Below are 20,577 nucleotides of genomic sequence, written 5' to 3' on the forward strand. Positions count from 1 at the left end.
AACATCAAATTCTTACACATGGTTGCTTTATAATAAAGGAAGTGTTTTATTGCTCTTTCAAACTGCATGTATCTGACAAAATCTAACACTGAATTATTTTAAAAGCTTGTGCTTTAGAAATTAAGTCTGAGACCTCTTAATCTACCTGGCTTTTAAAAAAATTGTTTATTTATTTACAATTTAACATTTACTTCCTGAACCTCCAGACTGCAATCTTGCATTGCAATGCATATGCTGAGGTAGGACTGCAGTGTGGAGACACAGGGATTGGCCCTGGGAGAGTGACAGAACAGGAATAGGGGAGGTGCTGCTCTTGCGTTAATAACAGCTCCAGCTACTGAAGAGACACAGGATGAGGCAGGAACCTTCACACATCAGACAACCCTTTCTCCTACAGCTGTCACTTGAAATGAGTTGGGAAAAAAAGGCAGTCTGACAGGTATGGGTGACACCAAGGAGCATATTGCAGCAGGCTCTGCTCCTGGACTTCTGGGGCTGCTTGTGTTAGCAGAGGTTCAGGCACCAAATATGACTTGGCAAAAGCCTGTTCAGCTGGTGAGGGAGTTTAGAGACCAGGCATGAAGAGATCTTTTGTGGAGTTCGCAGAATGGAGCTTCTCTTGTAAAGGATGGATGGATAAATTGTTCAGTTGGCATTGATTGTGTGTGAAAAACATGTGACTTTAATAAAATGATAAGGAATAATAAGAGTTGCAGAAGGCTACTGAGACTGAGCAGCAGCATCATAATGACAGTTAACTGGAGAGAGATCCCTGAGAGCAAAGCAAAACTGAGTACCACTAATGAAAGTTTTGTATCTTCCTGGGCAGCTCTCAAACTGGTCTGACAAAAATTACTTTGGAAGGAGAAATTTTGTTGATAGAGGCCCTCCTTCAACAGGCCTTCATCACTAGCACTATTTCAGCAAGACTCTCTTGAGAGATCAACTCATTTGGGAAGAAGTTGTTTCTTTCTACCTGAATGGTGAGGGAAAAAAAGGCACTAGCCAAAAATGAATTTGGATTAAAAAAAAAAAAAAATCTTGGGCAGTCATGGAAAAGCTATCCTAGATTTGGCTTTGGGTGCTTTTTATGGAGGGCATTGTTAGTTTGGTATGGTTCTGAGTTAATCACCACCATAAGGTGACAGCTTTTTACAGTCAGTTTAAATCTACAGGCTAGGTTTTCTGTCTTCCAACTCTGCTTCCTCCCTAAGAACAGCTGTCAGCATCTGTTGACACTACTAAAGAGTCAAGTAGTCAAGTCAAGACAAGTAATTAATCGCTAACTTAATGGCTGTATTTAGACATGCTCTAACCTATCCAACAGAATCTTAATACCCTGAGTGTCAAACGGCAATCCAAGACATTACAGGAAGAGACAGATACATCCCAAATACAAGACAGTGCTAGTACTGCCATTCTTCTTGGATGACAAGGAAAAGTACACTTCATTTTTCCATTCAGCACATAGTTCTTCTTGGAAAGAAACAGACTGTCACCAGAGGACCACAGTGCTAAGTACACAAGCCTCATTTCAAGTAGCTTCAAATTTCTAGTAGGTTTCTCCAGCTTCATGTAAATGGAAAATATTTCTGAAGTGTATATGGCTGTAAATATGAGAATTCTGGGGTAAGGTAGCTTTGGACTCAGAGTCATCATTATTTGGATATCTACGTTTATCATCCATCATTGCCGAGGTGTGATCCTCTCTGTCACCTCTGAGGGTGCAGGCTGCCTGTTAACATTCTGTGAGGTGTAAATACTGCGAGCAAGGAAGTACCTACTACTCTCTTCAGGTACTTGTTTCTTTATATCATGACCACTTTGAGCTGTCAAATTTGTACCACAGTGCAGCCTGCTTGTTGTTTCACATCTCCTCTGTTTAGCTAGTTAAATTAACTTAGACTGCTCCAAATAAATCCCTTTTTTTTTAGATTTATACTTGTAACTCAAGTAGTCATTTGGTTATTTTGATATTTCAAGGCTTGTCTCAGTCAATCCCTTCAATTCACCAGTCATCACCAGTCATTTTGGTGGCTCAAGTTCAGTCCTTGCAGATCTGCAACAGCTTGCCTGTGTTTAAGTGTTCACCCCAAATGCAAGTGCAGAAACTCCTGAATCTTTCCCCAGGAGTGTTCCTGTGCATGGGCATGTGCTTTGCTCTCTCCACCCCCCAGAACAGGCACCCCCAAAACACGATCCATAGCTACCTGACAAAATGGAGTAGAAGGAGGATCAATTCGGTGACCTGCTCCTGGATAACTCAGGAGTTCAAAGTTCTCTTTCCCGTGCTGGCGTAGACGTGTGATTGCCAGCTCAGCATATAAGGAGCTCTTCCACATCCGATCATCTTCCCCTACCACTAAGAGAAAGTGACCTTCTGCTTTTTCAATGGGGATCACGCTAGAAGAATTAGCAGGATTGGTTGGGTCATCCAGAGCTTCAAAAATGTCAAATACACCAGAGTCAGAGACACTGACTTTCTTCATATCAAAACGCAGCCCGGGCAGAGTCGTGTCACCATAATGGAGGTCTGCGACTGTGTTTGAACTACAGCCAGAGATTGAGACAGCAGCCACTACTTCTGGCAGGAAGGTGATCATGGAGAGTGCTAATTCTGCCCCTTTCCCAGTCCCAATCACTCCAACTCCTGGTCCTTTCACCTTCAGATAAGATAGGGGGTGGAGAAGAGGGGAAGAAAGGAATAAAGGAAGCATACATTATAATGGGATTAGCCATTAATTGACTTTGGAGTTGTTTTATTTAAAAAAAAGGTTAGGTTAATTATTGATGTAACCTGTTGGAAAGTGGTAGTCTGGACCCACGCTCCTCCTTCTGTTTACAGTCTTATTTTTCAGAGACACCAAGAGAGATCAAACCCCACAAAAAATGCCAACAGGCACAAGGCATAACATCACTCAGTCCTTACCTGGTCCCTACTGCATATGTTAATGCAATTTTTTTCTCATTTTCCTAAAACAGGTAACAGGAAATTCAAGTCTCAGGAAAATAAAGTAACCTCACAAATTACATTTGAAGGATTAGATAAGTAGCATTTGTCTTGTCTTTACTAGCCTGGAAAGTAAAACATCCCACATAATCAAATTCATTCTTTCAGCCACTATTGAGCAGTGTCATATCATATCTTTCTTAAAACTAATTGCTTTCATGTAAAAAAAAACAACCAAACAAGCCAAACATTTTTATCACCACTGGTCCTATTTGGAGGATACTCCAGCATTCACTATCCTACTGATCAGCAATCTTCTAGCTCCAGCATAAATTTAACAGATACTTTGTGCTGGAAGAAACTCACTCTCCCCAATCATATGTGTAAGCCACTATTGGGCCTAAGCTTGCCCAGCAGAAACTGATGCTCAAATATTAAAAAAAAAAAAATCACCACCATCACCACTTAGGCATAACTGCTAAATCCTGCCTAGTCCCAAGAGATTTCTCATTGCACTCACCTTTGGGTGACGCTGTAGGAACCTTGCTGCCTCCTCAAAGTACTCAAGTTTTAATTCTTTCAAGACCCTAGGAAGATCTTCAAAGTCAAAATATGGCAGAGAAAGAGCAGCAAAACCATGGGTAGCCAGGAGACTGGATCTAAATTCAATCAAGCCTCCTTCATCACCATACATGTCAATCACTCCTGGAAAGGGACCGTCCCCTATATTAAAGAGGAGAGTTACAGAGGAAATGTTATCAAACAGGACACAATAAACTATCTGGTGAAGAGTGAACAACAAAATACAGAATGCTTAAGACATTGGCTATTAATAGTCATATAAGACGTTAGCTATTAATAGTCATTATTTTTCCATTTGCACAGCAGAGATTTAAGAGAACCAGTGCCTGTATCCCGCTCCAGCTATTTCAAACTAAGAATAGGTCCAAGTCCTTACATTTCTGTAAAAATACATGAAATTACAGGTTTTGTTTTTAAAAAAAAAAAAAAAAAAAAAAATCAACCAACAAACCCCCAAAACAAACAAAAAAGCAACAAAAAATAAAAACAGTTCTAAATGTATTTTTCCACAGTCTTAACCTCCTGCCCTCAGACCAGTCATACACCAAGTCAGCTATTTTCCCACAAAGTCACTTCTTAATTAGCAAAGTGCAAGCTCATGAGTAATGAGGCAAGAGCACTGAGCCCTTGAAGTAAATTCTACAAAACTTACGTAAACTCTGGAATAAACTGCGTTGAGCAAAGCCCAGCAAAGATAATCCATTGTTAAAATCAACCTGTCTCTCAAGCTCAGCACTATAAGCCTTGGCAGGAGAACTGCTCCTGCAGACGTGACAAGATGGAAGGCCGAACTGAGAGCTGTGTGGGTGCGACTGTGTGTGCAGGATGATGTACAGATAAACGTGCACATACGTGTGTACCATCTGTCCCACCAAACTACAGAAATAATCAGAACCACAATTTTAAACAGCTGTGCTTTTGCAGACAAGGTCGTGTTGTAAAATATTTGTCTGCCAAGCCAGGAGATCTTAGGTTAAAAGGCTAAAGATGCTACTTGATGGAGTTTTAAAGACCCCAAGCAAGCTAATTTTTTTTCCCCTGGCCACCAGATGTCACGTCTGATGTGCCCTGATCCAGCTCACTACCATCTCAGCACAAAGAGGACACGCTTGTTGCAAGAGTGTGTTAACTCTCTGACACTACCTGTATGTGCTAAAGAAAAGGTCTCTGGCATTTCAACACACTTGAGAAAAGGAAGTTTTCTTCCTTTTCCTTTTAGCATGTCCTTTCTAGACATGCTAAATGGTGGAAACCTCCCAAATTAAAGCATTAATAAGTCAGAAAGAGATTGAAACATGCTTTTGGGCTCTTATTCAGTTCTGATCCTTTTTAAATTGAAGTTCAATATTCTACTTGAGAGAAAATAGGTTAGGATAAATTTATTGTAATGCTATGATCGGCAGTAACCTTTAGTTAGCAGCAGCCAGCCTATATGGCAAGAAAATAAGTATTTAATCATCACTCCTACCTGGAAAGCTTTCTAGCAAGAGCATGTAATCAGAACACAATCATAGATGAATGTGTTTCTCTCTCATGAAGACACCCTTTAGCTTGCACAAGGATCCTGGACTGCTTCTCTGAGTGCCTACACATGCCCAAGTATATGGGTCCTGCAGAGCTCACTAAAAAGCAGGATAAAATGGGCTAGACAATTTTACCAACATTTAAAAACAAACAAACCTCCACATCCGTAACTCTTATTCCAGAATTGAGAAATTGCTTTCATATTAAAATTACATCATAAACCCAGTTGTCCTCTCACTTTTAATAAGAATGGTTCACATTTAAGATTCCTATCTTAAAAATATTAACTTTTTTTTGTCCCTGGAGCAAAGAAGGGTATGGTCATAATGCTGTAACTGGATCCTCCACCATGAGGGATGGCAGTATCATTTAAGCAATGATTCCAGACTTTTCAAAACATTACAATGCCAGAGTTTCTAAAGGGGAAAATGCAGTTTCATCTTGCACATGTCTGGATTCCCACTGAGCTCAGCAGAAATCAAACTCATCCTCTAAGGCAGGATAGATCAAAACAATGTCTCAGAGATGGAAAATCCAGCATGCTGACTAAACATCTGAAATTCAAAGTTCAATCTCTGTTGTTTTTTTCCTCAGTGGACTTTGGATCCATATCTAAATGGATAAAAAAATCATTGGTTTGGAATGAAAATACTTAAATACTTAATAACTGTAGTGATACTTACAGGAGTTGCTGAACCAAGTAGTTTTAAATGAGAGGTAATGTGGAGGGCAGTTCCAGTACCCACAACACTCAGGGAACTACGAGAAATTTAACTCATAGCTCAAGTGTATAAACACAATCACTGGTGTAAGGTTTCGTTTTCCAACACCACTCACAGACCATCAGAATATCACACCTCATAAAGCACAACCATCTCATAAGCAGAACAGGCAGAACTTGCTCATAAATCCATTTTGGTTTTATACCACAAAAGTAACCCAGCTACTAACTGTAGTAACTCTGCAGGAACAGAGGTGAGATACACATGTATTTTAGAATTTCATCTGCTGCTCTGCTCCCTGGCTTGTGTTTCAAAGGGAAGAAAAATACCTTTTAAATTCAGTCCTACTTAGGATAAAATCCTTGGGACATTCAGCACAGGCTCACACAATGAAGTGCATCAGCTTTTCTGGATGTTAGATTCTGGTACTCCAGAGCAAACATCAAACCTACTGAAAAACCACAGGCCGAGCACAGCAACGAAGTAAACTCTACAACCCCTGTTCTCCTTTAGCTCCGGCCCGACCCGCAAGAGCCGCCCCCCCGTGCCCGCCCTGCTCGGTGCCGCCGAGAAGGACCAGGCGGGGCGGCCACGCTCAAGCCGGGCCCTGTCGCGACAAGCACTTGGGATATCGTAAACGTTCAGGGCCACCTGTCTGCAGGGCAGCGTTCGGCTGTTAGGGAATGCGGATTCCCCAGCCTCTGCAAGGGTTTGTTTTACGAGATTTTCCTCGCTCTGGTCCGAGAAGGCGGCGGGTCCCGCCGGCCTCGGTGCGAAGGTCTTGGGCCGGGGCACTCACCCGGCGGCAGGAAAAGGGAGCCCCTTACGACTCCTTCCTTCAGCCGGATCCTCCGCACGCCGGGGGCCGTGAACAACCTCTGCACCTCGGCCTTGGCCATCACGGGCCCGGGCATGGAGCCGGGCGGGCTGTGGCCCTGGTGGACCAACACCTCCACCTTCATCGGGGCGCTGGTGTTGCGGGGAACGAGCCGCTGGTACGGATTCTCCATGCCGGCGGGGGCCAGGCTCCAAAAGAGCCCCATGGGCTCCACGCCGGTGTAGTCCCCGCCGTGGGAGGCGTCCGTGCCCAGGTGCAGCTCCCCGCGGCTGTCCGCCCGGTAGTGCGCGCACGATTGGAAGAGGCAGCCGCGCTCATCGGCCGCCACCGCCCGCAGGGTAACCGGCTGCCCCGGGCTCAGCCCCGCCACCCGCGTCTCTACCCGCTCGTCCGCCGGGCCGGCGGCGGGGGACACGGCCAGGCTGGCAGCCCGTCGGGCCGGCGGGGTGCGCAGCAGGGCCCGCGCCGGGGCGGCGGCGGCGGCCAGTGCTCTCCACATGGCGGCAGCAGTGGCGGGTGCGCGGTGTGGCCGCGCCGCCCGCAATATCGGCACCGCGGCCGCCGCCCCTTCCAGGCGTCCCCAATAGAGAGCAGAGCCCCTCCCCGCCCCCCAGCCCCGCAAGGCCGCCAGTCCTGGGCCGCTCCCGCCTCCCCCAAACCATCCAACTGACTGGAGCAGCGAGCCGTGGGCAGCGGTTAAAGTTTCACTTTAATCCATTACAAGTACGGTGGATACAAAACGCACAAACGGGCCTGACGCGCAGGCAACACCAGAGGCCGCATACGGGCTGCAGGCACTGGCGGGTACAACGTGTTCGGGGACACAGTGCGAATGCGCCGGCAACTCCCAGCGTCTTCTCCTTCGACCCCACGCTTGGGTGCCCAAAGTTTCTGACGATCCCGGCGGGGCTGAGCGCTCACTGCGCTGCGCAGAGAGCAGCGGGCGTGCAGCCGGAGCCCCGCTCCGCCACCGCGGGCCGGCCGCCTCAGGCCCCTTCCAGGCCGCCTCACGGAGCCGCCGTGCCAGCACCGCCGCCGGGCTGTTCTCAGTCTGCTGAGACGGCATTTGGGGAATGTACGGGCAGGACAGCGCTGCGGGTCTCCACAGCGATACTCAGCCGTGCTGATGAAATACCCGGGAGTGACTCCAGGATGACAACTGACAGGACCTGTTCTGTTGTCTCTTCATGCTTACGAACTTCCACAGACTGTTTAAATATCTCATTTCTACTGCATGTTCTCAGAACATCACATCAAGCTATGGGTTGTTTGTTGCCTATAAATGTGAAGTGTTACCTGAGGGTGCTGGCACAGTAGTACTGCTTTTGGTAAGTGAAATATTAGATATTTTTAAGGCAGATGCACTTTAGTGGTTTGAGAGAAGGGCAAGGATCAACAAAGCAGGGAGAAGAGCACAGGGAGAACAGAAAGATTACTGAAGGCAGATTACTGCCTCCAAAAAAAAACTGGAATACTGGAACTAGAACACCAAGGCATGTTTTCATCCCGGTTCTCAGCTTGGATGAGTTACCTACCACTTCAATTCACACTCAAAGCACACAGCCTTACCACCATTTGTTTTCCACAGCTTATAACCCTGTACTACATAAAACAGGAGGCCAAGGCCTCTAACCAAGATTAGAGGAGGGTGTAAAAAGGAAGTTGCTTTCTTGCTTTCACCAACCATCATCCTCCAAGAAACCTAATAGCTTATTCTCTGATGTTCCCTGTTCTCATTCCAAGCCATTTAACATAACAATTTAACCAAACATTTAACAAAACCAGCATCTTCATCTGTAAAGTAACCTAATTCCTATCAGAGCTTACTGGATGTTCCAGATGGCTTGCCTGCGAGGTGTTTACGAAAGAAAGCTTGGATTTGCTGCCAAGCATCTATCTGTGCCTCACAGTGTGCCTTGGGCTCCCCTCCCCACATCACAGGCTTGCCAAATAGCAGGTGCATTGAGGCTGCACACATCGGGAAAAAGGGAGGTTCAATGTAGTGTCCTGCTCCAGGATAACAGACTATCTCAGGCTTTTCTTTCCCATGAGCTTGCAAACGTTTGCTCCCCTCAACTGCAAAGAATTCACTTTTCCAGTTGTGATCGTCCTGGCCAACAATGAACAAGAAGCAACACTCAGCCTTCTCCAAAGGGATAAAGCTTTGCTGGTCAGGCCCTTCTAGTGGGCTGTTCAATGCATCAATAATATCAGCAATCCCAGACTTGCCAACCTTGATGCGTTTTGGATTGATACCAAGGGGTGGAATGGTGATGTCCTTGTAGCGGAGCACCGCGCCCACATTGGCCACCGAGCCATTGATAAGGGCAGTGGCTGTGATGCCCTTTAGGAAGGAGGCCATGGAGACGCACAGGTCACCCCCCTTCGAGTGTCCAAGCAAACCAATTCCTGGACCTTTAACCTGGAGGTGAGAGAAAAGAAACCAGGAGCAATGAACTATGGCATGCCACTTCTTTAATATATTGCCATGTTTGCAGCTGTGTCTGTCTCAAATTTGGACCTCACCTAAAGCCATCAAAGGTTCTGTGTACAGGGCCCATGTCTGAGGGATCCTAGGCACTGTTCTGTGCTTGATTTATGATCCTAAGCCCTACTGAGACTGCAGCATCATCCTAACAAAGCTACAAGGTTCAGTGCTGTACTCAGAAGCAGAGTACAGCTGTGCTTGCAAATGTGCAGTCCCAGATTCACTTTATTTATAATGCAGTTGACAGAAAAGGGAAAGTGCAGGGGAGGCCTCCTCTGCGGTTGCTTTCTTTCAGTGCAAAATGCTCAAAGTCAGCAATGACTATGATATTGTCATCACTTACATTAATGTATTTCTTATATTCAAGGCTCCCCTGTTAAGAAGCTGACATGGGGTAGCAGGCTCTACATGAGCTGCTCTCCTGTTTCTCTAGAATGTTTGGTATCAATAACTCACAGGAAGTAGTCTGAGGTAGCTTACCCATTAAAATTTATCTTAAAAATATAACCTATTAAAACAATTTTTCTAGGAGAATTGTACAGTCCCCTGGAGTCAATCTAGACTAGGTTACCTTCATTTTCTTTTACACAAGGCAAATTAACTAGAATAGGAACGTTAAATTACCTGACTGGGTGCTGAAATCCTGTAAGGATACTGGAAGAAGGTTAGCTAATACCACAACTCTTCAATATCCAAAGACTCTCAGGGGCAAATAGGCTCTGAGACAGCATCAGAATCTAATACCTTCTGTGTCTTATCACCAGGCTTCAAACCCACTAACTTTGAAATATGGGAAGGGAGAAATTAGAAAATATGGCTGAAACTTTGCAACACATGAAAAACACGGTGGGAATATCAGTGGGGGTGTTAATGGGAGGCAATGGTACTGCACTGCTCTCAAGGGAAAAAAATGCAGGGTGAAGCAATTTTCAGATTTTTTTGGGCAGAGAGGTGCCATGAGCAGTTAAGGTTAAGGTAACTAAAAAGCAGTCAAGACCTTTAACAACTATTCATCTTTCTGAGGTTGAGGAAGGTATTTATTTTCATTTTCCAAAGAAACCAAGTGTTGGTTTGTGCAATTCTAGATACTTTCACTCACAGCTACTTATAAGGAGCTGCAGAATTGAGCAGGGTTCTCTTCCAAAAGGTGCTGAATTAGAAGGATCCCTAAATGCACAACTAGCTACTAAAACCCATACTTATGAAATACCAACATTTGGAGTGATTTTAAGAGCTTATAAAATACACAGCATCAAATGTGTATTGGTGGACTTCCTTGAGTTTCCTTGGTTTCCCTGAGACCTGGATCATAGAAGGCTATCATGCGCTCCACAGCTGAAAAGGACATTTAGTTCTGAAGGACATTCTACAGAGCATAAATCTAAAATCCACACTGCAAGTCTAGTAAGCCTCCAGGAAACTAGCACCCTAGTTATGACACTGGGTTGAATGGAGTAGAAATTATCAGTATGTGCCAATGTGTCACTGTTTCACTTGTCTAGTTCAAAAGGAAGAGCTGGAATAATGTGCCAGAGATCCATTGTAATGGGAGTTAAAGATATAAAACAATAACCAACTCAACAGCAATGCTATTTTAAGTACAGCAGCTCTGCCCCATCTGTAGTGTGACAGGACCTAACTAATGAGAGTTCACTAATGAGAGTAGTGAGAGTCAATGAACAAACCAACCTGGGTGTGTTGTAACATATAGTTTACAGCTTCTTCAAAATATTCCAGGTGGAATTCCTTCATCCCTTTGGGGAGATCTTCATAGCCATAGAAAGCCAGAGCCAGCACAGCAAAGCCGTGGTTGGCCAGCAGGCATGCCCTGTATTCAGGGAGTCCTCCTCCAGTTCCATACAAGTCAATAATTCCCGGAAAGGGGCCACTTCCTGAGAGAGACCACATAACAGGACACATTAACCCCCAATTTTTAATTTATATTCCGAATTCATAAGCCTTGGAATGTGGTTGTTTTTTTTTTTTAAAGAAAAAAAATTACAGCAGCAGAATGGCACTTAGGGTCCTAAATTACTGTGACAGTTTTAATGAAGTGGGTACATTGCTTAAACAATGTAAATTGTTTAAATTAAACTTAACAATTTGTTTATTAAATTAAATTAAATAGTTTGTTTAAATTAAGCAAACTAGCACAAATTAGCAGGTCTGCTAATGTTTTAGATAACATCAGGAAACAGGCAACTGAAGAGAAGGGATCTTTTGACACAATTAGTCACAATTAGTTCTCTGTATCATTTAAATTCACTGCAAATGCATTGAATTCTGCTTCAAAAAAAAACCAGTAGGCTTCTCCTTAGTGCATTTCTCAGAAGGCTGATCCAAAAAAATCTCATCTTCTGATAGTGCCAGCTTCTCCGTTTTAGTGTAAATGCACCTATCATTTAGTCATTTATTCTGGGATTGAGAGAAGAAAGTATTTGAAACCAGCTTTGCTTACCTGGTAAGGGAAGCATTACATTAGGTTCATCATGGGACAGGAACTAAAGTCCAGAGCTGAGAGGGATTGCTGCGAAGTACTAACCAAGTATGGAAAGGAGGAAGCCAAGAGAGACACTTCCATTCCTGCTCAGGAGGGAGGGTGAGGCTTCCCTCAGGTGTCTGCAGACTAACATCAAACGTGTGTAACAAGCAAGAACCAGAAATTCACCTCCAGCCTCAAGGAGACAGATGAAATCAGAACAGTCAGAGCCTAGGGCACTGGCTGGCACAGCACATATGATTTTAACTCTTTCATGACAGTGCTATCTGGGACAGACAGGAAAGAAAGGGGAGAGGGGAAGGCACGTGATTCATAGAGGAGCTCCTTAGGGTTCCAGAGATATGCTTGGTGAAAACCTCTGTATCACGGGGGGAAGGAAAGGTGGGATGTTGTGGGGGTGTGGCTACTACAGAACCAAGGGAATGCAAGAGATGTGGTTTCCTACAGAAAACTAGCAGAAATCTGGACAGCTAATGGAAGGACAACACAGAATTTATCAGGCAATCTGAAAAACTCACAGGCCCTTTTCATTATTTTCTGACAAAAATACTGCCAGGGCAAGTCTCTCCAATGTTTTCCTTGACCTGCTCACAAACAGGGAAGAACTGGGGACAAACGTGGCAGCAAAAGGCAACTTGGGCTACAGCAATTAGGACATAACGAAGTTCAGGGTGTGTGGAGAGGCTGGAAGGGGAAGCCACAGACTTAAACACCATAGTTTAGGAGAGCATCTTCCACTTACTTAAAAAGAATTACCGCCTGATTTTCCTGGAAAACAACAAGGTGCAGAAAAGGTGCCTTGAAAATTGGCTGACTCCACCTCCCATGGCATTTGGGAACAAAAAGTGTACTGGGATCAATGCCTTCATGTCCAACAAAAGTCAGTTAAACAGACACACGTGCTTCATCACATGAGGCTGCTCCATGTGAGAAATACGGCCAGCAGATCAAAGCTGGTCGGGCTGATCAGGCCACGCTTTGAGGAGTGTCCAGTCCCTACTGGCGAGACGCACTTCCCCTTGTCCTCAGCCGGGTCGGGAGCGCTAGGGGAGCCTAGAAGCGGTCTGGCTCCGGACCTGCAAGTGCGGGGCCGAAAGTAGAGGCAGCAACGTGGGGGACGGAGCCCGGCATGGCCGGTACTCACCAGGGGGCAGGAAAAGCGTCGCCCGGATCCTCCCTTCTCGCACCGGGACTCTGCGCACCCCGTCCCGCAGGAACGCCCGCTCGTGCTGCGCCTGGGCCAGGAGCCGCCCGGGGCGCTCCCCGTGGCCCTCGAACACCTCCAGCTGCAGGAGGAAGGGGCTCTGCACGTCCCGCTTTACCAGCCGCCAAAAAGGCTTCTGGGGCTGCAAAGCCCAGAGCAGCCCCATGGGCTCCAGGCCGGAGAAGCTGCCTCCCGGCAGCGCAGGACAGCGGGCGAGGTCCAGCTCGCCGTCGTCGCCCGCCTGGTAGAGGGCACTGGCCTGGAAGAGCTCTCCGGTCTCGTCCCGCAAGGACGTCCGCAGAGTGACCTGCTGCCGCGGGCCGAGGCCCTGCACGGCGATGGCCAGCGGCTCATCGAAGAGGCTGCGGGCGGCGGGCGACAGGCGGATGGAGGGGGCCATGGAGGAGAGCCCCTGGGCGGGGGCTGTCCCGGGGCTCCACGCGGGGCCGCGGCTCCGGGGGGCTGCAGGCGCGGGGCCGGGCCAGGGCAGCCGCCTCTGCCAGGCACGGGAACTGGCCCGGCACAGGGAGCGGCCACTGACCTGCCACATGCCTCAGGATCGCTCCCGCCTCCGGAGGCGGATTCTGGGGCAGATCCTCGCGAAACCAGGGCCGGGCTGGGGCCTGAAGTGCCGCTGGCACGCCCCGGCGGGGAGGAGCGGGGCGGCAGCTCGCTTGTCCCGCCCGCCGGCTTGCCTCCTGCCTGCCTGCGTGCCTGTCGATTTCCGTGCCTCCCTGCTTCCCTGAATGCCTGCGTCCTCGCCTCCTCTTCTGTCTTCCCCCCGCTGCCTTCCCCGGCTGTGGGAGGCTTCATCCAAAGGCTGCCGAGTCCTTGAAACCCGTCTGGGCCTCGGCGAGCTCCTCAGTGTCCCCCCGAGCTGTCCCAGGCCGGGCGGTGGCTGCGGGCAGGAGACTTGGGGAGAAGACGGGCCACCGAGCAGAGTTGCCGTCTGAATTCGCTGGACAGGGAAAGGCTGGTGTGGGACAGACCGTACAGAGATGGGACAGCTCTGCACGGCACAGCCGAGCTGTGCCGTGCCGCTCAGCCAAGGGACCGCAGCTGAGGCGGGGAGAAGCCACACCAGCACTAGCTCACCATTGCTTGTCTCCTTGCCGGCTCTGCGTCTCTGTTTGTTACGCCAAGGCATGGGCAAGGTGGGTTATGTCTCCACCTGGCTCTGCACGGCCTAGGCAGCTTAACAGCCAGGTGTGTTAGGAAGGGTGGTCAGGGATGCAGGAGCAATAAGGGAGGAGCACTTTCACAGACTATTTAGGTAGGCCAGGAAACATGTAGCTCTTCTAGTAATGGATTGTGCAAGGATTTAAAAAACAGGGTCATTCAGTCCATCTTAGGCAGAGATGGATCTTCTGATCCAAAAGGAACTGCAGAGGGAGAGCTGTTTGCTGAAGCTCCCACTCTTCCTGGGAGATGCTGGCAGGGATGCCTCATGCTCTGAGCTCCTCGTGTCTGTCTCAGAGGTGTGAAAGGGGTGGAAACATCTAAGGGAATCTTGAGCATCACCGTAATTGAAAATACTAAGTGGTCAGAGATATCGGGCAGTCTTTCATTCACCGTAGAAATTCCCTTCTCTCCAAAGAGGTGAGGTGTTCTGTCATCATTTGGGTATGTTGTCTGGTGTCCAGCCCTGAATGTGTGGCAACTATTCCTGTTGTGAGAACAACACTCTGTGGCTTACACTATTGGATTTGATCATGGGCTTGACCAAATGCAGGAGCAGATGCTAAGGGAAAGGGTCCTGGAGGCTTCAGCAAAATTCCTTCTCCTCCATGCTTGGTGACACATGAGCTGTGGAAGAGAGTGAAGGTAAGGGGGCTATGTGTCTGTCTTCTATGGTCTCCTGTTCCCACCTGGGCAACCTTTGATCCCAAGTTGCTGCAAGCTTTCTTAAGCCTTTACCATAGGATGAGAAAGTAGTCAAGTTGCAAACCCTGCTTCTAAGCAAAGCAAAAGACTCCATGGCTTTCAAATCTCAGTCTCTTTATTAAATGAATTCTCATCCCAGTAACAAAGATTAAAATGTTTCACATCATGTATGAAGGAAGATCAAAATGGCTGTAAATTCAACAGAAAGTTTTTTTTGCATGCTATGTTGGGGCCAGAAGTATCCACAAGCCAGAACACTTCCTTTGGAAGGGAAGATGGAAAGAAGGCACAAAAGGCAAGCAACCTTTTCCAAGGCTTAACCAGAGACAGCCCAGTATCCTGGCCACAGCAGCCATTCTTACACACTTCCAGCCGCACAGAAGTCAGACACGTTTCCATTGCAATGACACAGTCACCAGAAGAGCAGTGAAATCGCTGCTCCAAAATTGTCATTAGAGACAATTAGTATGACCTGAGGATAGCATATGCATGTAGAGACCACAGTGACATGGAAAGCACTGTCAAGTATTAGAGGAATAGAAACCACCCAAGAAACATAACTGCGCATTTTGCACATGACCTGTTTCATCAAAGACTGATGCAAAAAACACCATTCCTTTTCTGGACACTTGAGCAAAAAGGTTGAGAGAGGAACAGAAAAGGCAAACCCAATTATTTTCTGTGTTATGGATGTGCAAAATAATGAAATATACTGTAGTTGTACTGGTACAGCTGTGACAAGGGTTGACCTGATAAATGTAGCAGAATTTATCAGATCTGGTTGTTCAAAATTGTGTGTTGCTTGCACATTATTTGTTGCACATTAGTTAACAATTAAATACTTTTTGAAAAATGCCTGGATTTGTGACCAAGCATGAACCTGAGCTTTAGAATAAGCCCTGAGCTCCCCACCCAGGACTGCTCGCTTGTGAAAAACAGGGTGGCTTCCTATGGGGTACAAAGGGAAAAAGGGTGGGTCTATGCAGTGCCCTGTTCCAGGGCAGGAGAGCATCTGAAAATTTTCCTTCCCTTGAGCCTGCAGAAGCTTGCAGACTTCAGTAGCATAATATTCACTTTTGACCACACGGTCATCTTGGCCCACCATGAACAGAAACTGTGCCTCAGCTTTCTCTAGTGGGATCCGGCTTTGGTTGCCAGGGGCTTGAAAAGGATCATCAATGACATCAGAATAATCAAGAAATTTGGAATTGGTGGCCTTGGCTTTGTGTTCATATAAGGTCACAGTGGGGATGATTTTATCCTTGTAAGAGAAAGGAATACATGTAGCAGCAACAGGGGCATTCATGGAAGCAACAGCCATGATGTTCTTCAGGAAGGCAGCCATGGCAAGGGACACTTCACCTCCTTTGGAGAAACCGAGCAGGCCAACACCTGGACCCTTCACCTGGGAGACAGGAGGAAACGCTCATCAGTGCTGAGCTGAAAAGCACAACAGCTGATTGATGGAGGGGAAGATTGTCTAATGGTGAGAGTTTGCAAAACCACATGAAGGAAGTCATGGCAATGATTACTTTTCTTTCTGGACAAATGACAGGCACATCCTCCCGCACCCCCTATACATCCTCCTCACACAGTACTTCAAACCACTCATACGCAGAATGTTCCCTGGTATTCTGAAATCAGCCAGGAGTGGGAGGACATTATTTCATCCATCTGGGGACAGCTTGTAAGTCACAGCTATGAATTATTAGTCTTAGACCCTGTCAGATGCTCTTTACTTTTCACTCTTGAAACTGTAGGAGGGCATTTGGTGACAACTCATGAAGGCTTTCTCCTGCACACACTTCCCACCTGGTTACATCTGATCTGTCTCTTGTGATGTTGCTCTGCGATCTCTCTCCAGCCCCCTTCCAGTGCATGTATACTTCCCCTTCTCTTTCCTAGAACTCGGACACCCAAAATCCTTGCAAAGCCCAGCCCTGCCAGGTGAGTATTTCTGCAGCTTCCTCCAAAGATGACTTCAGCAAAGTGCGAGGAGTTTACAGGCACGGTTCCTGGAGCCCAGAGGAAACAGATGTTCCTACCTGTGGGTGCTGCAGCATATAGTTCACTGCCTCTTCAAAATATTCCAGGTGGAGTTCCTTTGGTTCCTGGGGCAGATCCTCAAATTGATAATAAGCCAGGGCGAGTGTGGCAAAGCCATGATTGGCCAGCAGGCTTGCCCTGGGCTCAAAAAGACCTCCTCCAAGTCCATGTATATCAATGACCCCTGGAAAGGTGTCTTCTCCTGGAGCAAGCAAGACAAAGATCAGAATTGCCTGAAATTACTCCTTTCAATGTTTCTCTGGTTTGGAATGCATCAAACGAGGTACCACAAAGGAACTGCAGAAAAGATTCTTTTGGGGAAAAGACACTATCAGTCAGCTGTGCAGTGTCAGCACGTGAAAAAAATTCTAAAGTGTGTTGCAGAGGAAAAAAGGTGCAGGAGCAGAACCTCTTAGGTAAGGTGCAGAACCTTTATTTGTTTTAGGAGTCAGCAGTACTGTGCATTGTGCTTGGGGCCAACAGGAGGAGAGTCTTTGGTAAAGAATCTCGTTCCAAATTCTTTTCCTGTAAGCAGCTCTGTAACAACAAGCACTTGATCTACCACTATAAAAATCCTCAAGGTATCATGGTTTGATAGATGCAGTGTAAACTAGAAACTGTAAGAGTTTTTGTTTGTATTGTGGCTTTTTAATATTTGGTATCCCTTGAAAAGCTGTAAGTCACTCAAACCAGTACTTTGTTTCTTTGCCAGTCATGTCTGGCAGCAGTCAGTATCACATTCTGCACAAGTACAAATTATCCACAGATACCTCAGTGGGTGATCAGCAGATCTCTGTTTGGATCTTTCTTGGTCCAGGATGCTCTTTTCCTCATCCTGGGATAATCCCAAACCTGTCCAGCCAGTGCAGGGAAAGAGAACGCTTTGCATGTTGCATTCCTTCAGCCTGATTGATTTTGGGACTGCAACATGCAGGAAAGCTCCACAAGCCACAGGCCAGAGAAGGTGACCCTGGACCTTTTGGGGAGTGGAGAATACCTAGCTCACACCTACTTCTGGCTTCAGGAGAGTCACAGGCCTGAGTGGGCTCATGCCTCCCACCCTTTGAGGATGCCCTTCTGCCACAGTCTCAGACCCTGCACCACAGTGGCCCATGCATCTGCAGATAACGCTGCAGGTGGAAGGTGGGAATGTGCTGCGGGGTGTCACAGAGGTGAGGAGAGAGAGAGCACAGCACCTGTTCACTATCTGCCTTGGACCAAGGAGAGCCCTGCTGTCAAAAGTGCTGCTGTGCTCTTCCTTCTGTGGCTGTTTGCATGCAGGCAACAGCACATCTACTGGTTCTTCACAGGCTGTGAGCACTCAGAGCAGTGGCTGTGTGGTCAGGGGCCAGGAGTGCAGTTGTCTGTGGCCCATAGCTCAGCTGAGTGTGGCAGGGCTCTGTGGACTTGCACTGAACAAGCCCAGAAACAGCTGAATAAGGCTGTGGGGAGCTCAAGGGAGGTGCAACAGTACTGTAGCAAAAGCCCTTTGAGCTCTCTGCCTCTACATGGCCTTAGGTCATTTGCTGAGGAATATCCAGCTCCTGGATCTGAATGTGGAGATGTGTGGTGTAGAGAGCAGGCTTGGGAAATGAACATCATTATGGGGTATCTCTGCGCTGGATAATTTGAGTGTGGTGAAATCACGGTTGCGAAACACATCTCCAAATAGAACTAAAAGAAGTACTGACTACAGACCGAGCTTACAGTCTTGCTAAGTTGAAGTTTGTTTGGGGTGGCAGTGGGATAGGGATAAATGCTTTTTATCCTGTGCCTAGGAAACAACTCAAAGTGCCTATGAAACAATTCAAAGTGCCAGACAATGTGTGGCAAGGGCTTATCATTTTAAAAAACAGGCAAAAGGTGGAGGTCAGGGGACTCGGAGGAAATGCACTAACATTTGACTTACTGAAAGTGCCTCAGCTCAGGGGAAGTGGGACATTTTGGAGATAAAGTGTATGCAGGTGGCTTCTTCCCTCTTCTGGTCAGCAGGTGGGGGTAGAAGTGAGGCAGAGGAGGGAGTCCTGGCCATGTTGTGGGCGGGATGCTACGTCTGTGAAATCAGCCTTCCCACACCCTGGACTCAGGCAGGAAAGTCTTGGTGTAGCTGCCCAGAAGATGCTGGAGACAGGTGGTGTCTTGGGCAATCCTTACATCTCAAAGCTGCTCTGCACCTTTTCTGGAACAATTAGATAATTGTCTTTTCCTCCTGCAAAGATTTATTCCCTGTAAATGTTCTTGAGCCCCTCCTCTTCCCTCTTTCACAAACGGATGATGCTCACCTCAATATGGTGGGCCATGGTCACCAAATAGTTACTATAGTTAGTTGCTGTTGGGGTAGGAGGGAGAACCCCAACCCTTCCCAGTGAGTAAGAGTGTCAATGACTGTCACAGAGTCCTTCCCCACCACTGTATTCTGCAGCTTATTGTCCAGCAGCTCTCCTGGCACACTCACATTCACTTGCTGTGAATTTCTTCGTGGTTGTTTTTTAGTTTGTTCTCTCTCTCTTTTTTTTTTTTTAACCTCAAGCCCCAGGTAAGAATGGTTATTCCTCTCCCTTCTGCAACCGTATGCTGGCACATGCATGGGCAGGTGAATTGGGAAGCATGGTCAGGCTGGTCAGTGGCAGGGGAGGGGGGAGGGAAGGATGGGGAAAAGGACATGGGGCTTTAATGGACTCCTTCACAGAGGTCACGGAACAACTTTCACCAACAAAACACCGGTTTAGAGAAAGCAGGATGTCTGCAGCTGGTACTCACCGGGGGGCAGGAAAAGCGTCGCCCGGATCCTCCCTTCTCGCACCGGGACTCTGCGCACCCCGTCCCGCAGGAACGCCCGCTCGTGCTGCGCCTGGGCCAGGAGCCGCCCGGGGCGCTCCCCGTGGCCCTCGAACACCTCCAGCTGCAGGAGGAAGGGGCTCTGCACGTCCCGCTTTACCAGCCGCCAAAAAGGCTTCTGGGGCTGCAAAGCCCAGAGCAGCCCCATGGGCTCCAGGCCGGAGAAGCTGCCTCCCGGCAGCGCAGGACAGCGGGCGAGGTCCAGCTCGCCGTCGTCGCCCGCCTGGTAGAGGGCACTGGCCTGGAAGAGCTCTCCGGTCTCGTCCCGCAAGGACGTCCGCAGAGTGACCTGCTGCCGCGGGCCGAGGCCCTGCACGGCGATGGCCAGCGGCTCATCGAAGAGGCTGCGGGCGGCGGGCGACAGGCGGATGGAGGGGGCCATGGAGGAGAGCCCCTGGGCGGGGGCTGTCCCGGGGCTCCACGCGGGGCCGCGGCTCCGGGGGGCTGCAGGCGCGGGGCCGGGCCAGGGCAGCCGCCTCTGCCAGGCACGGGAACTGGCCCGGCACAGGGAGCGGCCACTGACCTGCCACATGGCTGCGGAGTTGTTGAGTACACTGTCTGCATTCAAGCTGAGGCTTCTTTTATAAATGCGGTTTCCCACACACAGGTGGGGGTGGGGGGAATTTTAAGCAGGAATGGTGTGAATCCACACGTGCTGGAAGATGCCAGATTTGCCTGGAGCAACTGCTGTATCCTGCCAGCACCCACGGTGGGGCGGGATCATCACAGCCCGTCCCCTGATACTGATGGAGCATCTCAGCTCAGAGAAGAGAAAGCTCCAGGGACACCTTATGGCCACCTTTCAGTACCTGAAGGAGGCCTGTAAGATGGGGACAAATTTGTTAGTAGGGCAGTGGCTTTAAACTGAAAGACAGTTGATACAGATTAGACATAAGGTAGAAGGATTTACAAGGAGAGTAATAAAACACTGCCCCCAGTTGCCCAGAGAGGCGATGGATGTCCCATGCCTGGAGACATCCAAGACCAGGTTGGACAGGGCT

The 20,577-nt window shown here is 48.0% G+C and overlaps 3 protein-coding genes across 3 annotated transcripts; all 3 read right to left on the minus strand.

Annotated features, from left to right (window-relative positions):
- Positions 1-22: 22 nt before the first annotated feature.
- Positions 23-7,115, minus strand: LOC119701033 (peroxisomal succinyl-coenzyme A thioesterase-like). The gene is made up of 3 exons (XM_038136906.1): positions 6,578-7,115; positions 3,471-3,673; positions 23-2,663 (listed from the first exon to the last, which is right to left on the minus strand). Exons 1-3 carry the CDS (start codon positions 7,113-7,115, stop codon positions 2,088-2,090), a joined length of 1,317 nt encoding a protein of 438 aa, XP_037992834.1. The 3' UTR covers positions 23-2,087.
- Positions 7,116-7,307: 192 nt separating this feature from the next.
- Positions 7,308-13,476, minus strand: LOC119701032 (acyl-coenzyme A thioesterase 1-like). The gene is made up of 3 exons (XM_038136905.1): positions 12,749-13,476; positions 10,794-10,996; positions 7,308-9,038 (listed from the first exon to the last, which is right to left on the minus strand). The coding sequence occupies exons 1-3, from the start codon at positions 13,356-13,358 to the stop codon at positions 8,433-8,435; spliced, it is 1,419 nt and encodes a 472-aa protein (XP_037992833.1). The 5' UTR covers positions 13,359-13,476; the 3' UTR covers positions 7,308-8,432.
- Positions 13,477-14,995: 1,519 nt separating this feature from the next.
- Positions 14,996-20,108, minus strand: LOC119701035 (acyl-coenzyme A thioesterase 5-like). Its single transcript, XM_038136913.1, has 3 exons — positions 19,499-20,108; positions 16,738-16,940; positions 14,996-16,097 (listed from the first exon to the last, which is right to left on the minus strand). The coding sequence occupies exons 1-3, from the start codon at positions 20,106-20,108 to the stop codon at positions 15,516-15,518; spliced, it is 1,395 nt and encodes a 464-aa protein (XP_037992841.1). The 3' UTR covers positions 14,996-15,515.
- Positions 20,109-20,577: the final 469 nt, after the last annotated feature.

The sequence above is a fragment of the Motacilla alba genome, chromosome 5, assembly GCF_015832195.1.
Source record: "Motacilla alba alba isolate MOTALB_02 chromosome 5, Motacilla_alba_V1.0_pri, whole genome shotgun sequence".
Lineage (NCBI taxonomy): Eukaryota > Metazoa > Chordata > Aves > Passeriformes > Motacillidae > Motacilla > Motacilla alba.

What these genes read in the sequence shown, in the direction of transcription:
- LOC119701033 (XM_038136906.1), bottom strand. Translation starts at nt 7,115, where the DNA reads ATGTGGAGAGCACTGGCCGCCGCCGCCGCCCCGGCGCGGGCCCTGCTG. An exon ending in CTCCCTTTTCCTGCCGCCGG is followed by an intron (nt 3,674 to 6,577) that starts GTGAGTGCCCCG and finishes TCTTTAATATAG; the next exon opens with GGGACGGTCCCTTTCCAGGA. An exon ending in TCCTACAGCGTCACCCAAAG is followed by an intron (nt 2,664 to 3,470) that starts GTGAGTGCAATG and finishes TCTTATCTGAAG; the next exon opens with GTGAAAGGACCAGGAGTTGG.
- LOC119701035 (XM_038136913.1), bottom strand. Translation starts at nt 20,108, where the DNA reads ATGTGGCAGGTCAGTGGCCGCTCCCTGTGCCGGGCCAGTTCCCGTGCC. An exon ending in GACGCTTTTCCTGCCCCCCG is followed by an intron (nt 16,941 to 19,498) that starts GTGAGTACCAGC and finishes TGCTTGCTCCAG; the next exon opens with GAGAAGACACCTTTCCAGGG. An exon ending in ATATGCTGCAGCACCCACAG is followed by an intron (nt 16,098 to 16,737) that starts GTAGGAACATCT and finishes CCTGTCTCCCAG; the next exon opens with GTGAAGGGTCCAGGTGTTGG.
- LOC119701032 (XM_038136905.1), bottom strand. Translation starts at nt 13,358, where the DNA reads ATGTGGCAGGTCAGTGGCCGCTCCCTGTGCCGGGCCAGTTCCCGTGCC. An exon ending in GACGCTTTTCCTGCCCCCTG is followed by an intron (nt 10,997 to 12,748) that starts GTGAGTACCGGC and finishes GGTCTCTCTCAG; the next exon opens with GAAGTGGCCCCTTTCCGGGA. An exon ending in ATATGTTACAACACACCCAG is followed by an intron (nt 9,039 to 10,793) that starts GTTGGTTTGTTC and finishes TCTCACCTCCAG; the next exon opens with GTTAAAGGTCCAGGAATTGG.